The following is a 13,849-nucleotide window of genomic DNA, read 5'->3' on the forward strand; positions in this document are numbered from 1 at the left end:
TTGCAAAAAAAGTAAAACTCAAAATTGCTGTTATTTTTCACCAATGATTTTTATCTGCCAAAACCATAGTTTTCTTATAAAAAGAGTAGTCACTAATAATATCTTAGTGAGTAAGAGTTCGCCACAATTAGCTCGTTGATCAGACTAAGTTATGCCAATGCATTTCGGAAAAGGTTTTCCTTCATCAGGGCCAGTCTAACCATAGTTCATACAAATAAACAGTGCAAAATCACATACATAATTATGTCACACCGAGATTACTGCGATGTCTATGGACACCTCCGTCCCCCAAGAACCACTCAGGGAGAAATCAAAGAATGCTCCCTAACCAGTTATTGAGACCACAGGTGCACAAGAGGCAGGAGCGCGGGTACCAGGTAGCTGCAAGGGAAGCAGGTTAGGAAATCGTGAATACAAGGTCAATAATCACAAAGGGCAATAGTAGGAAGGAAGAACAGCACCTACCAATGTTTTAGTGAGAGGAGGGAGCGGGTAGATCCCAGGTGATGGAGAATAATAGAACACCCAGAGGAGGACGGGTAACCTGGTTCCCCTTGATGAATGTACCTGAAATAGTGCTCAGCGTTCAAAGGACAGAGTCCACAAAAGCAGAACGATATCCAGTGGCAGTCCTAAGTCCGTGAGCCAAAGTTCCAAAATCCTGAGAAGCAAAAGTTCCAAACGCCAATTCCGAGGTACAAGCGAAGGCAGTCCAGTAACACGAAGCACGAGGTCAAAAATCCAAGAGAACAGAGTTTCCAAGCAACAAATCCAAGGGTAAAACGAAAGTAGCCCAATTCCAAAACTCAAGGTCTAATAGCCAGAAGAACGGGATCCAAGCAAGACGAAACGCCACTTGAACACTGTTAAACAGCTGAGATGCAGAGTAGTCTGTGATCAGTGCTCTTTTATGCCGGAGACCAGATCATGTGACTGCTTCCCCATCAGGTCACATGGGCGGCATGGCGTGTCACGTGATGCAGAGGAGCAGGAAGCGGCAACGGGATTCGTTGGGCGAAATCTCCTAGTATCACGTGACCGGTATCGGATGGCACGTGACCAGGAAGTGGTGCCGGCGTTTGTGATGCACCCCATCTCTATCGGGGCCACAATCGCCAGGAGCCTGATTGATGTTTTCCCAGCGCGGAACTCCGCGCGTGATGGATTCTAGGGATGTGAATCCGCGTGGAACGCATGGAGCAGGTCTCAGGTGGGGTGGTCTGGATTGTACGTGTGGGTCGTGTGGGTGTCATGACAGAACCCCCCCAAGGGCCCACAACCGCGTGGGCAAGATGGATGATCCCGATGAAACCTAGCAACTAGGAGAGGGGTGTGTACATTAGAGGCGGGTTCCCAAGCTCGTTCCTCAGGACCAAAACCGAGCCAATCCACCAGATAATACAACACCCCTTTTCGGAGGCGTGAGCCCAGGATATTCTTGACTTCATATTCGGTAGAGGAACCCTGCACGAGTGGAGAAGGTGGCAGAAGTGGTCTGGTATGAGGAAGGCAGGGCTTCAACAGGGAGGTGTGGAATACCGGGTGGGATGCGCCATGAAGGGGGCAAAGACAAGCGTAATGCCACGTGATTGATGAGCCTGGTGATACGATAAGGGCCTACAAAACGAGGAAGGAGTTTACAACAACCCGGTATCCGTAAATGTCTAGAGGATAACGAGACCTTGTCACCAACCGAATACTTAGGGGCATCTGCACGCTTCTTATTGGCAGCGGAGCACATAGTGGCCTATGCTTCTCTCAGGTGAGTGAGGGTCTGTGCATGCACGTCTTCCAAGTCCCTGAGACAAGAGGCCGCGGCCGGAGCAAGAGCTATGGAAAAATCAGGTATGGGTAAAACCCGGGGATGTTGGCCGTACATGGAATAAAACAGGGAGAACCCAGTGGCAGTATGAGGTGCATTATTGTATGCAAACTCCGCTAAGTGTAGTACTTGGTACCAGGTGTATTGATGCTTCAAAGAGAGACAGCGGGGATACTGCTCCAATGTTTGATTAACGCGCTCTGTTTGGCCATCAGTTTCGGGGTGATAAGAGGATGAGTACCTGGCATCTATGCCCAATTTACTGGTGAGGGTGCGCCAGAATCGGGAGGTGAATTGCGAACCTCTATCGGACACTATAACAGAGGGTAACCCAAAAAGACAAAAAATGGATCGAAATAACAACCTGGCTAGTGTTGGGGCGGTAGGGATACCGATACAAGGAATGAACCGCGCCATCTTGGTGAATGCGTCTACCACCACCCATATCGTATCATGGCCTTGGACTTTCGGTAAATCAGTGATGAAATCCATGGTAACCGTATGCCAGGGGCGCGGAGGTATGGGTAAAGGTTGTAGAAGTCCTAAGGGGCGTCCCTTCCTGTTTTTACATTGTGCACAGATGGAACAGTTCGAGACATAGGTGGTTACGTCTCTGCACATGGTAGGCCACCAACACCATCTGTGCAACAATGCAAGAGTTCTTTTCTGCCCAGGATGTCCGTTAATTGGAGCATCGTGTGACCACTCAAGCGCCTGAATACGGGTGTCCTGGGTGGGAAGGTACAACCTCTCCTGCATGAAAGGTAATCCTTCATGAAACGTTAAGTCCCATTCATTGGTGTCATGGTCATGAAGGAGTACCCACTGGCGGATGGATTCAAGCAGGTCGACAGGAGGGGTACAAAGACAGATCACATGTTTGTCAAGCAGAGTCTCAGGAAAAACAGGAAGGGATACACCACTCGGCAGACGCGACAAGGCATCCGCCTTGCCGTGACCTGTACCGGAACGGTGCCGTATAATGAAATTGTAGGAAGAGAAGAACAAATGCCAGCGGACTTGCCGACTGTTCACACATTTAAGGGTCGCTAGGTCCTGTAAATTACGGTGATCAGAATACACTGTGATCTGGCCCCTAATAAATGGTGTCTCCATACCTGGAATGCATCCTTGACTGCTAAAAGTTCCTTTTCGGTGACACTATAGTGTTGTTCCGCAGCAGTGAATTTACGTGAGTGATAAGCAACAGGGTGCAGCAATCCCATGGCAGGACAATTCTGGGACAGGACTGGTCCTAAAGTGAAAGAGGAAGCATCTACTTCCACCACAAAAGGTAGGTCAGGGTTTGGGTGTTGCAAGATAGGGGCAGACGTAAAGGCAGCTTTCAGTGTCTCGAATGCTTTGTCTTGTAATGGAGTCCAAATATAGGGTGCCCGTGGACTAGTAAGGCTAGTCAGGGGGGCTGCGATGGAGGAAAATCCTGCAATGAATCTCCTATAAAAGTTTGCAAACCCAAGAAATGATTGTAAAGCTTTGACTGTTGTAGGTACTGGCCACTTCAGAACAGCATCGACTTTAGCTGAAGTCATAGAGAGACCCTTGGAAGTAATGTGGAACCCTAAGAATTCCACCTCTGTGACATGAAACAAACATTTCTCGGGTTTAGCAAACAGGCCATTGGTTCTGAGCCTGTGGAGTACTTCTTTGACATGGGATACATGAGTTGTGGGGGATGAAGAATAGATTAGGATATCATCCAGATATACTATAACATATGCATCCATAATATCATGAAATATGTCATTCATGAATGTCTGAAACGTTGCGGGGGCATTACAGAGACCAAAGGGCATGACGGTGTATTCAAACAGTCCATGTCTGGTACAAAAGGCCGTCTTCCATTCATCTCCTTGTTTTATTCGTACTAGATTGTAGGCACCCCTGAGATCAAGCTTGGAAAAAATAACTGCATGAGTCAGGTTGTCCAGGAGTGGAGTAATAAGAGGAATTGGGTACCGATTCTTTATAGTGATTTGGTTAAGGCGACGATAGTCCACACAGGGGCGTAAGTCGCCTTCCCTTTTGGGCACAAATAAAATGGGACTCGCAGCGGGAGACTGGGATGGGCGAATGTGCCCGATCCTCAGGGCGGTATGAAGGTATTGTTTCAGGGCCTGGTCTTCCGTAGGGGATAGGGAATATATTCGACCACAAGGTATGACAGCATCTGGAATGAGGTCGATGGGGCAGTCATACGACCGGTGTGGTGGGAGATGTTCAGCTCGTTTTTTATCAAAGACGTCAAGATATTCCTGGCACTCTATAGGAATACCGGAAACAGTGGCCCCCACAACGTGTCCTTGAGGTTCACAATCCATGGTTTGCTCGTCATTGAGCTGGAGATGGGCCAATGCACCTAATACCTGCGAAGGAGAGGTCATCGGATTAGTGGTCACCAGGCAGTGATTTTGGCAATAGTCGGACTCAAAAAACAATTTACCATGTGCCCAGTCAATGACAGGATTATGAGTTCGTAGCCATGGGAGACCCATTATAAGCCCGAATTGTGGAGTAGTAATCAGGTCAAATGAAAAGGTTTCTCTATGTGTTTCTTGTATGACTAGAGTCAAAGGTGCGGTTTGTTGTTTTATTGGACCTGATATGAGTGAAGACCCATCAACAGCTTGCACAGGTTCTGGTCGCTGCTTGTTTAATAGAGGAAGATTGAGAGAAGCTGCCAATGTTATGTCTACATAGTTACCCGTAGCCCCAGAGTCGATGACTAAGCGTACTTGGTGATGAGTGCTGTCTACTGAAATCAGAAGGGCCTGGATATGCAAGGGACCGACGAGTCCTGAGACTGTTTCCGAGGAGGGGAGAGAAGGTGAACCCGTCCGATCCCCCTCATTTAGGGACGGGTTCTCTGAAAAACCGATGACTTAGGTTTGTGGCGTCGAGGGCATTCTCTGACATAGTGGCCATTCAGGCCGCAATAGAAACATGCATTGGAGGACCTACGCCGCTCTCTTTCTAAGGCTGTAATAGGGCTGCGAATACCACCTATTTGCATGGGTTCGCCCTGAGTATTGTTGGTTGGCAGGCTGGTTGAGAAGGGCACGGACTTCCCGGTCTCGTGTCTTCTCTCGGCCCTTCGGGCGTCCACTTGTAGGGATAAATCCACAAGTTCGGGGTATTGGTCTGGTAAGGATGGTATTACAGCTAATGCATCTTTCATAGCATCATTGAGACCACGATAAAACACCACAGCCTTTTTGTTTTCTGGCCATGCTGTCTCTACCGACAACTGGTTGGAACGGGTAATATAGTCAACCAGTGTTGTCTTACCTGGCTCAATTCAAGCAGTTCTAAGTCCCGAGCCTGTGCTTTATGCCTGGTATCAAAAACTCTGGTAATTTCCGTGATCAATAGGTCAAAATCCTATAGCACAGGACTATTGGTCTCGAGTAATGGGTTGGCCCAGGCGGCAGCTATTCCCCCCAAGTGTGAAAGTGTAAATGCTGCCTTCGTAGTAGAGTCTGGGAAGGCCTGTGGGCGACACAGGAAGTGGAGCTTACACTGATTTATGAAAGTTCGCAACTTCCGGGGATCGCCCTGAAACTTCTCGGGAGGGGCCAAGGGAAAAGGAGTCGGGACATAAACAGGCGTAGGGTTTGGAGCAGGAACAGGTGGGGCCCCCTGGGGGGGGGCGTCCCCGAACTCAGGGTCAGGGGGAAGCGCATGACGTTCGCTTTGTATCGTGTCCAGCCGCTGATGTGGAGAACTGTAATGGCTTGGACCAAGTCAGCTACCTGATCCCCGGCGGCGGCGTCCATAGTCAAAGCAGAAAGGCTTCTCAGTCTGTCACGCCGAGATTACTGCGATGTCTATGGACAACTCTGTCCCCAAGCACCGGTCAGGGAGAAATCAAAGAATGCTCCCTAACCAGTTATTGAGACCACAGGTGCACAAGAGGCAGGAGCGCGGGTACCAGGTAGCTGCAAGGGAAGCAGGTTAGGAAATCGTGAATACAAGGTCAATAATCACAAAGGGAAATAGTAGGAAGGAAGAACAGCACCTACCAATGTTGTAGTGAGAGGAGGGAGCGGGTAGATCCCAGGTGATGGAGAATAATGGAACACCCAGAGGAGGACGGGTAACCTGGTTCCCCTTGATGAATGCACCTGAAATAGTGCTCAGCTTTCAAAGGACAGAGTCCACAAAAGCAGAACGATATCCAGAGGCAGTCCTAAGTCCGTGAGTCAAAGTTCCAAAATCCTGAGAAGCAAAAGTTCCAAACGCCAATTCCGAGGTACAAGCGAATGCAGTCCAGTAACATGAAGCACGAGGTCAAAAATCCAAGAGAACAGAGTTTCCAAGCAACAAATCCAAGGGTAAAACGAAAGCAGTCCAATTCCAAAACTCAAGGTCTAATAGCCAGAAGAACGGGATCCAAGCAAGACGAAACGCCACTCGAACACTGTTAAACAGCTGAGAAGCGGAGTAGTCCGTGATCAGTGCTCTTTTATGCCGGAGACCAGATCATGTGACTGCTTCCCCATCAGGTCACATGGGCGGCATGGCGTGTCACGTGATGCAGAGGAGCAGGAAGCGGCAACGGGATTCGTTGGGCGAAATCTCCTAGTATCACGTGACCGGTATCGGATGGCACGTGACCAGGAAGTGGTGCCGGCGTTTCGTGATGCACCCCATCTCCATTGGGGCCACAATCGCCAGGAGCCTGATTGATGTTTTCCCAGCACTTAACTCCACGCGTGATGGATTCTAGGGATGCGAATCCACATGTAACGTCTGGAGCAGGTCTCAGGTGGGGTGGTCTGGATTGTACGTGTGGGTCGTGTGGGTGTCATGACAAATTAGAACAAACATCATCAGGAACAATGCCAAAATATAAACGAAATTTTGCACATACCAACAAGTTGCGTTTGTAGAAGCAGAGAGGTAGAGGAAAAAAAGAAAACCAGAAAAAATCAGTCGTTGTTATAAGCAATTTGTTAGTGTAGCCATAGATCAAGAACATAGCCAAATACCTGGGACAGGTGAATCCAACGTGGTTAACTATATTGAAGCTGTCAAAGTCAAAATGAACTGCCCGACCAAATTCAGCGAAGGGTGTATCACTGAAGAGCGGTATCTGGAAGCAGGGAGTTCTATTAGTGTAAGTAAACAAACTTCTGTGGTTTATAAGCAATGCAAATGGCAAAAGGGCTTGGAAAAAGCTAACAAAAGGCTCACCTTCAGGAGAGAGGGAGAGCGAAGCAGTCCTCTCGTGGTCTGCCGTTAGCAGACTGACTTTGCCGCATCGGAACTTTGCTAAGCAGCGTTCCTAAATACGGCACGTGATCGCGGATCGCCCAGAAGAGCGCACGCTGAGTAGTGAGGCTGCAACCAAGCCATTGGGTTTGAATAAGGCAAAAGTAAACATTTATGGAACCTCCCAGGTTAATATGAGAAAAAGTAATGCAAAGAAAATTGAAAATTTTATAAAGGAAATCAATAGAAAAGAAAGAAATACTCAAATCAAAAAACGTACTGCACATGGGCCAATGGAATTCAATAAATCCAAACAAAGAATGTAGTGGAAGGTGACAAACAAGAAAGCAGGATAGAAATAAAGGATACTGCAAATCGGAATTACTCAAGTAGGGTCTGAATAAACACATGGCAATTAACAATAATACATGGTATTAAGGCTTGCTGCCAATGGTGTCATCAAAAGGACGGCACCTTGGGTCCTGGACCGAAGTCCAGGAAATGCAGCATTCAGATTCAGATCAGAAGTAAAATGTATACTGTTAAACAGTGTGCATGTACAGTACTACTCGGTGATGGTACAAAAAACAAGGTTCAAGGTCAACAATTCTTTAAATAGGCCCCGGTTCCACTGTGCTTGAATGTACTTCAACACATATCAGTCAAAACAGAAAGAGTGATATGAGATTATAGAAAACAGTGATAATTAATCTCCTCGTTTAGTCCATTAGGTACTAAACTCCCAAGTGTGTCTATCCAAAAAGTCTCTCTGCGATTAAGGCGTTGACCCAAATCCTCATGTGGACTGTTCTTTGTTAGTACCTCCAGAATCACAAATCTTATTTGTGTCACATTGTGTCCATTTGCAGCCCAATGGCGTGCCACAGCTGAGTTAGTGTTCGCATTTCGGATGCAGGATCGATGTTCACTCCACCTTATTTTAGCTGTTCTTGTCGACTGTCCGGCATAAAATTTACTGCATGACATTTAATGCCATAAATAATATTGGTGCTGTCACAGGTACCAAAAGTCTTAAGCAGAATCTTTTGCCCTGTTCTGGGATGATTGATGGTGTTACCTTTAATGACAAAGTTACAGTTAACAGAATGGAGGCATGGGAATGTGCCAGTGCATTGAGTTGTCGGCCCTTTCGGTGGTGGTTTAGTTTGGACCAATTCATCTCTCAAGTTCCTACTCCGTTGATATGCAAACACTGGTACTTCACTGAACAAATTTTGTACTCTGATGTCATTTTTAAAGATCCCCCAGTGCTTCTTGATAGTTTTCTTAATTTTATTGCTCTGAATGGAAAATTTGGATACGTATACTGGTGACTTCATTTCTCTGTTGCTTTTGGGGTTCTGTGTTGATAATAGGGTCTCTCGTGACAGGGCATTAACTCTGTCGGATGCCATCTCGAGTTCGTTTAGCTTATAGCCCCGTGCCAGAAATTTCTCTTTCATCTCCATCTGTTGTGCTATGCAGTCCTCGGGGTCACTCACTATCTTCTTGACCCATAATTGGCTGTATGGCAGGTTTCTGAGCAAGCTGGGCTGGTGAAAGCTGAGACGATGCAGAAGATTATTGCGATCCGTCGTCTTCCGAAACAGTGAAGTGCTGTAGCAGGTTGCTTGTTTCCTGACTTGGACATCTAAGAAAGTGATGGTATCATGTGAGATCTCTTTAGTGAACTGGATCCTTTGGTCAATGCTATTGAGGTATTCAAAAAAGACCTCAAAAGATTCTCTGGTACCCTTCCAGATTCCGAAGATGTCATCTATGTACCGCGTCCACAGGCGGATATCCTTGTTCCATTCTTGTCTATTCAATACATTGTCAGTCTCAAACTTCTTGTGCATAAAGCAGTTGGCATATGAGGGTGCCATGGTGGCCCCCATTGATGTCCCTGATGTTTGTAAAAAGAACTGGTTACCATACTGAAAATAAGAGTTTTCTGCGATGAACTGCAAAAGAGCTAGTATGAATTCCTTCTGTGCACGTATTTCAGATGTTTCTAGCAATAGCCAACCGCTTCTACCCCCAAGCCATGTGGTATAGAGGTGTACAAACTTTTTACATCAATGGTGAACATCAAATCATCCTCTTGAGGTGTCAAAGAGTTCAGATTTTGAAGGAAATGGGTGGTATCGCGAGTATAGGTAGAAGTTTTTTTGAATTAGAGGCTGCAGGAAGAAATCAATGTAAATACCCAAAGGTTGATTGATGCTCTCCATCGCTGCGACAATGGGTCTGCCTGGTGGTTTAGCAATGTCTTTATGAATCTTTGGCAACGTGTAAAAGTTCGGAATCCTGGGGTGGCTCTTGAAGAGGAACTTCTGTGTGTGCTCATTAATCCATTCTAATTCGAGTGCTTTAGCCAATAGGCTTTCCAAGTTCTGTTTGATAGCTAGAGTAGGGTCGTGGTCCAAAGTAGCATATGTGGTGCAATCTTGGAGCTGTCTGGTACACTCAGCATCATAGTCAATTGTATTCTGGATGACTAGTGCTCCCCCCTTGTCCACAGGGCGGATGGTAATGTTCTTGTCACTGAATAGATCCCTAATTAATCTCATCTCATGAGGTTTGAGGTTCTTATACGGGGGGGGGTTTGTAGCTGATGGTTTCCAAGTCTCGGGTTACCAATCTCGGAAAAATGTCAATAGATGGTACTGTGATTGGTGGGACAAAACCGCTTTTTGTTCTGAATTCTTGATAATCCGGAGACTTAACCGGACTGTCTTGAGTCTCCAATTCTTCAAAGAAGAATTCAAAGTTTAAGCTTTCTAATAAACTTATACAGTTCAATCTTTGTGTCGAACAAGGTGGTCCCATAAATTGGTACGAAACTGAGACCTTTTTGAAGAGTCTCTTCTTCAGACTTGTTCAATCTCCTCTCAGATATGTTTATGACTAAATTTTCTTTTGCTGCAAACTGATCTGAGGTTTGTTCTTTATGTTTCCTCCTCCCCCTGCGGGTTCTTTTCGGCTAGCGCCTAAAAAAGCTGAAGCAGAAGGTGCTTGTGCCGAGGGGCTTGCTGCTTGGACTGGATTGTCTGTAGTTTGTTCGGCTGTGGTCTCAGACTCTATTTGGGCCTCTGAGTCAGAACTGGAAGTGTTATCTGATGTGTATTTGAAAAGTTTCTTGGGTGCTACTGGACCATATCTGTCCATCCAGGTATACACTTCTTCATAAATGTAATCATAAGTATCACATTTGAATTTTTTAACCTTCTTCTGTTCAAGCTCAGATTTATAGTCTTCAAGTTTTGTATTGATTTCTAACAGTATGATATCGTACTCCTCCTTCCCTAGCCCACCAACCAGTTCCTTCTCTATATCCTCAATTTCTGTACTGAGGGTCGTCAGATTTTTAGACAATTCCTGTATGGTTAATAAGATGAGATCCAACAAACACTTATTTAGAATAGCCTCCCATCTGCGAACAAACTCCTTGCTCTCTTTGCACAGAGTTGGTCGAAGCTGTATGCGTAGACCTCTCGGGATGCGTTGATTTTTAAAATTAAAATATCGGCCGAGAGTAATTGCATGTAGTTTTCTGTTTATCTCCTTGCGTATAAGGTACTCTAACTGTTTGATCCATTTGGCTGGATCCTTGGGCGTAGTTCCATGGGCACCAATGGATGTCTCACTAATGAGTCCAAGAATGGCAGATGCTTCCTCAGATGTGAAACCTAAGGTTTCAGCACATTTGTTCGGTGCATAGTTGGCACACTATTTTTGGCTTAAACATATTGGGTTGCCTCGCAGCTGGCACCAGGTTGAAAGCCTTATTCGTGTTATAATGTTTAGTGTTCACTTGTGTTCAGAGCTTAGAGTCAGTAGCGTGCTTGCAGAGTGGACTAGTAGAGCAGGTAAGGTTCCTGCTGTCTCATTAGGTTTTAGCAGGTGGATGCGCTATGATTAATATGGTAAATGTCTCTCTCAAAGGAACCATTCGCCCTTAATTAACTTGTTGTCTGGGAAATCATGTGAATTTTGATTGCCCCGCCCCATTTACTCTAGTTAACACTAACAGCTGAAAGCATCTCATATACTCAGGTATAGTATGTCATATTTTAATGCCAGAAAATGACCTAACACTTGTTCCAAAGGAAAGCATCAAATCTGCTCTGTCAGCTGCAGGGAACCTTGCAGAATACAAATACTCAAGTGTCTGACTGAAGTAGTGAAAAAAGGGAAGTCCAACTTTTGTTTTAACTATTGCCTCGTCTGGAGAAAAATGGCAAAAACGAAAGGCGGACAAAAGCATTACACAACCCAATAATGCTGCAGTCCTCTGTACTGCAACACAGAAGTGAGCAACAGAAGCAGCATGAAGACGAAACATTCTGCCACCTCACTTCCTCTCTGCCATACAAATACTCCATTATTTGTGCCAGCATGGATTTTCATGCCGGCGCACATGCTGGGTGGGATCCCTTGGGAAGCCTGCAGACTCCATTGCGATCTATTGTCAACCGCGGCCCGCCATGTGTACATTGTTTGCTCAATTTGCATGGCGGAGTGCAAAAGGGGAGGGCAAAAGGCAGCGTGCACACCCGTACACCGCCTTTTGCCCTCCCCTTTTACACTTCGCCATGCAAATGACAAACATTTGGCGGAGGCGGCCTGTTTACGGTAAAGTGTGAACGTAAGGGGGGGCCCTGCTGTGAAATGGCACAGGCTCCAATGTGAGCAGCTTCCGTAGTGAAAACTATGGGTGCTTGACCCCTAACCCCTCTAGAGCAACTATAGCATGCTGCGCTTCACCATACAGTTGCTTACCGGTACTGGCCTTCAGCTTGCAGAAGTGCCAGTACTCTCATTTGTCAAAAAAGAGAAGCACCAGTGCAGAGTGCTTGATAGTACTGACCATTTGTAAGCACTACGTGGTATTTAGGTACTCAACAACATTCTGTACATGCACATCATTGACACCCCACCTTGGCACGCTCGTGCCTTCTTTACCTGTGCATGCCAGATATCACACATTCCACACATTCTGTAATAGTGACACAAATAAGCACCTTCTGTGCCCCCAATGGTGTACAGGTGGTGACTGGTGAGCGATATCACCCTTTCAGTTCCAGTACACATCGATATTGCAGCAAGACACAGCCACGCCTTCTGTGACACACCCACGCCTTTTGTATCTGTGCAACACTGTGATCACATGTAGGCATACTCACACCTTCTGTGTCAACACACCATTAACATCACACCCAGCCGCTCGCATGACCTCTGTACCTCTGCACTCTCACTTCTAGTGTACCTGTAAATTACTGCCACTCTGAAACCTACTGTACATCACAGATTTGATAATAATTGATAATGATGATTTAGTTATATAGCGCTTTCGCCAAAGTGCTGTATTTCGAAAGCACTTCCATACACGTTTTTACACAAAGGCTTACACATGTTGTACATGTGCATTCAAAATATTACTCCTGCGAACTCTCTCACCCCCCCAGCCTCGAGCAGCACTGAGATCAGAAGTATGCCCGCTCAGTGCCTTGCACCTTTCCTTCAGGGATATCACGCCTAAGCACGCTCAGGCCTTCTGCATCTGCGCCATTGACATCACACCTACGAGATCTCGACATGTATGTACTTTACCTTTTTACGATATCTTAGCACTCCCACTTGCTGTGCTTGTGTATCACAGGGGCTTGGGCGCAATGGCAAGAGGTGCGCTACACAAGACCCCATTACATTATCCATTCACCACTGAAATCCTGCCAGGGATTCTCACCGCGCCAGGACTTGCCTGTCAAGGATATCGCCTTCTCTTTCTGTGGCTAACTGACATCACCCCCATAGAGCCACACACACCTCCTATAGCATATCACCATCGAAGGAAACAGATCTCACCTGAGCCGGGTATGCAGGTGTCGCTCTCTTCTTATCCCCGTCCGCCTCAGAATAGCTTACAGTCTTCTTCTGTCGGAAAGAAAAGAACGCAGCGGTCAGTCTAGTGTGAGAGTTGCCTTAGGAAAGAGCATCCTTCAACATTGACCTTAGCCTCAGGCTGCACGGAACATGGTAGCCAGCCTGCTTGCCAATGCCAATCTCCTGGCAGCCCTGGGATCTCCCTGACTGCAAGCGCCTCTCGCTGACTGGTGGTGGAAGGCCCCTGATCTCATCACCCCGGCCCTGGCTACAGTAGATCTAAACAGGTATTGCCTAATCTGAGAGGTTTGGATTCCTGTCTAAAGTTAAGAGCCTTGCGTCTAAGGACGGAGCCAAAAAAACAGCAGCTCTTGATCCAGCAGGGTTGATCAACTCTCAAGTAGCCTGTCTCAGAAGGGACTCTGAAAATACTCTTACAAATTCCCTTTTTATTTTCAGGTGGCTAAAGCGCAACACATTATTATCAATACCACACTGTTTAAGTGCTTGCTGCAAGTATATCAAAGCACATGTTTAAATCTTTTCAGGGCAGTGCTCTTCGTGTTTTTATAGAGTGTAATATTAACCTACTCAAATAAGGCACTCGGCGTTTAGCCCCTAGAATGATGAATGGCCGAGCCATACCACCCATAGCTCTTTTCCACAGACACATTAACCCACCGAGGTATCCTGGCCCAAGACAGTGAGTGGGATCTGAGTAGGGAGGATTGGCTTTGCTACGGCCATGTTAAGTTTGCCATGTTTCAGGATGCTGGAGATGCCACGCCTGTGCATTTGTGTTGTTTATGACCCCATCCACTCATGTGCCTACTTTCATACTATCACACACACTACTCGCCTCATATCGTGTAACCATGGCCCATTGTCTTCTCCGGACATCTTCCA

The 13,849-nt window shown here is 46.5% G+C and overlaps 1 protein-coding gene across 2 annotated transcripts in view; it reads right to left on the reverse strand.

The window, feature by feature from the left end:
* Nucleotides 1-13,849, reverse strand: part of CIMIP4 (ciliary microtubule inner protein 4) — a 960,512-nt gene that overhangs the window by 402,672 nt on the left and 543,991 nt on the right. For both annotated transcript variants that reach the window (XM_069653007.1, XM_069653008.1), the window contains exon 5: nt 12,926-12,994. In XM_069653007.1, the coding sequence (XP_069509108.1) occupies nt 12,926-12,994 (69 nt within the window). The remainder of the gene's footprint in view (nt 1-12,925; nt 12,995-13,849) is intronic.

This window comes from Ambystoma mexicanum, chromosome 3q, assembly GCF_040938575.1.
Source record: "Ambystoma mexicanum isolate Mex_15411 chromosome 3q, UKY_AmexF1_1, whole genome shotgun sequence".
NCBI lineage: Eukaryota > Metazoa > Chordata > Amphibia > Caudata > Ambystomatidae > Ambystoma > Ambystoma mexicanum.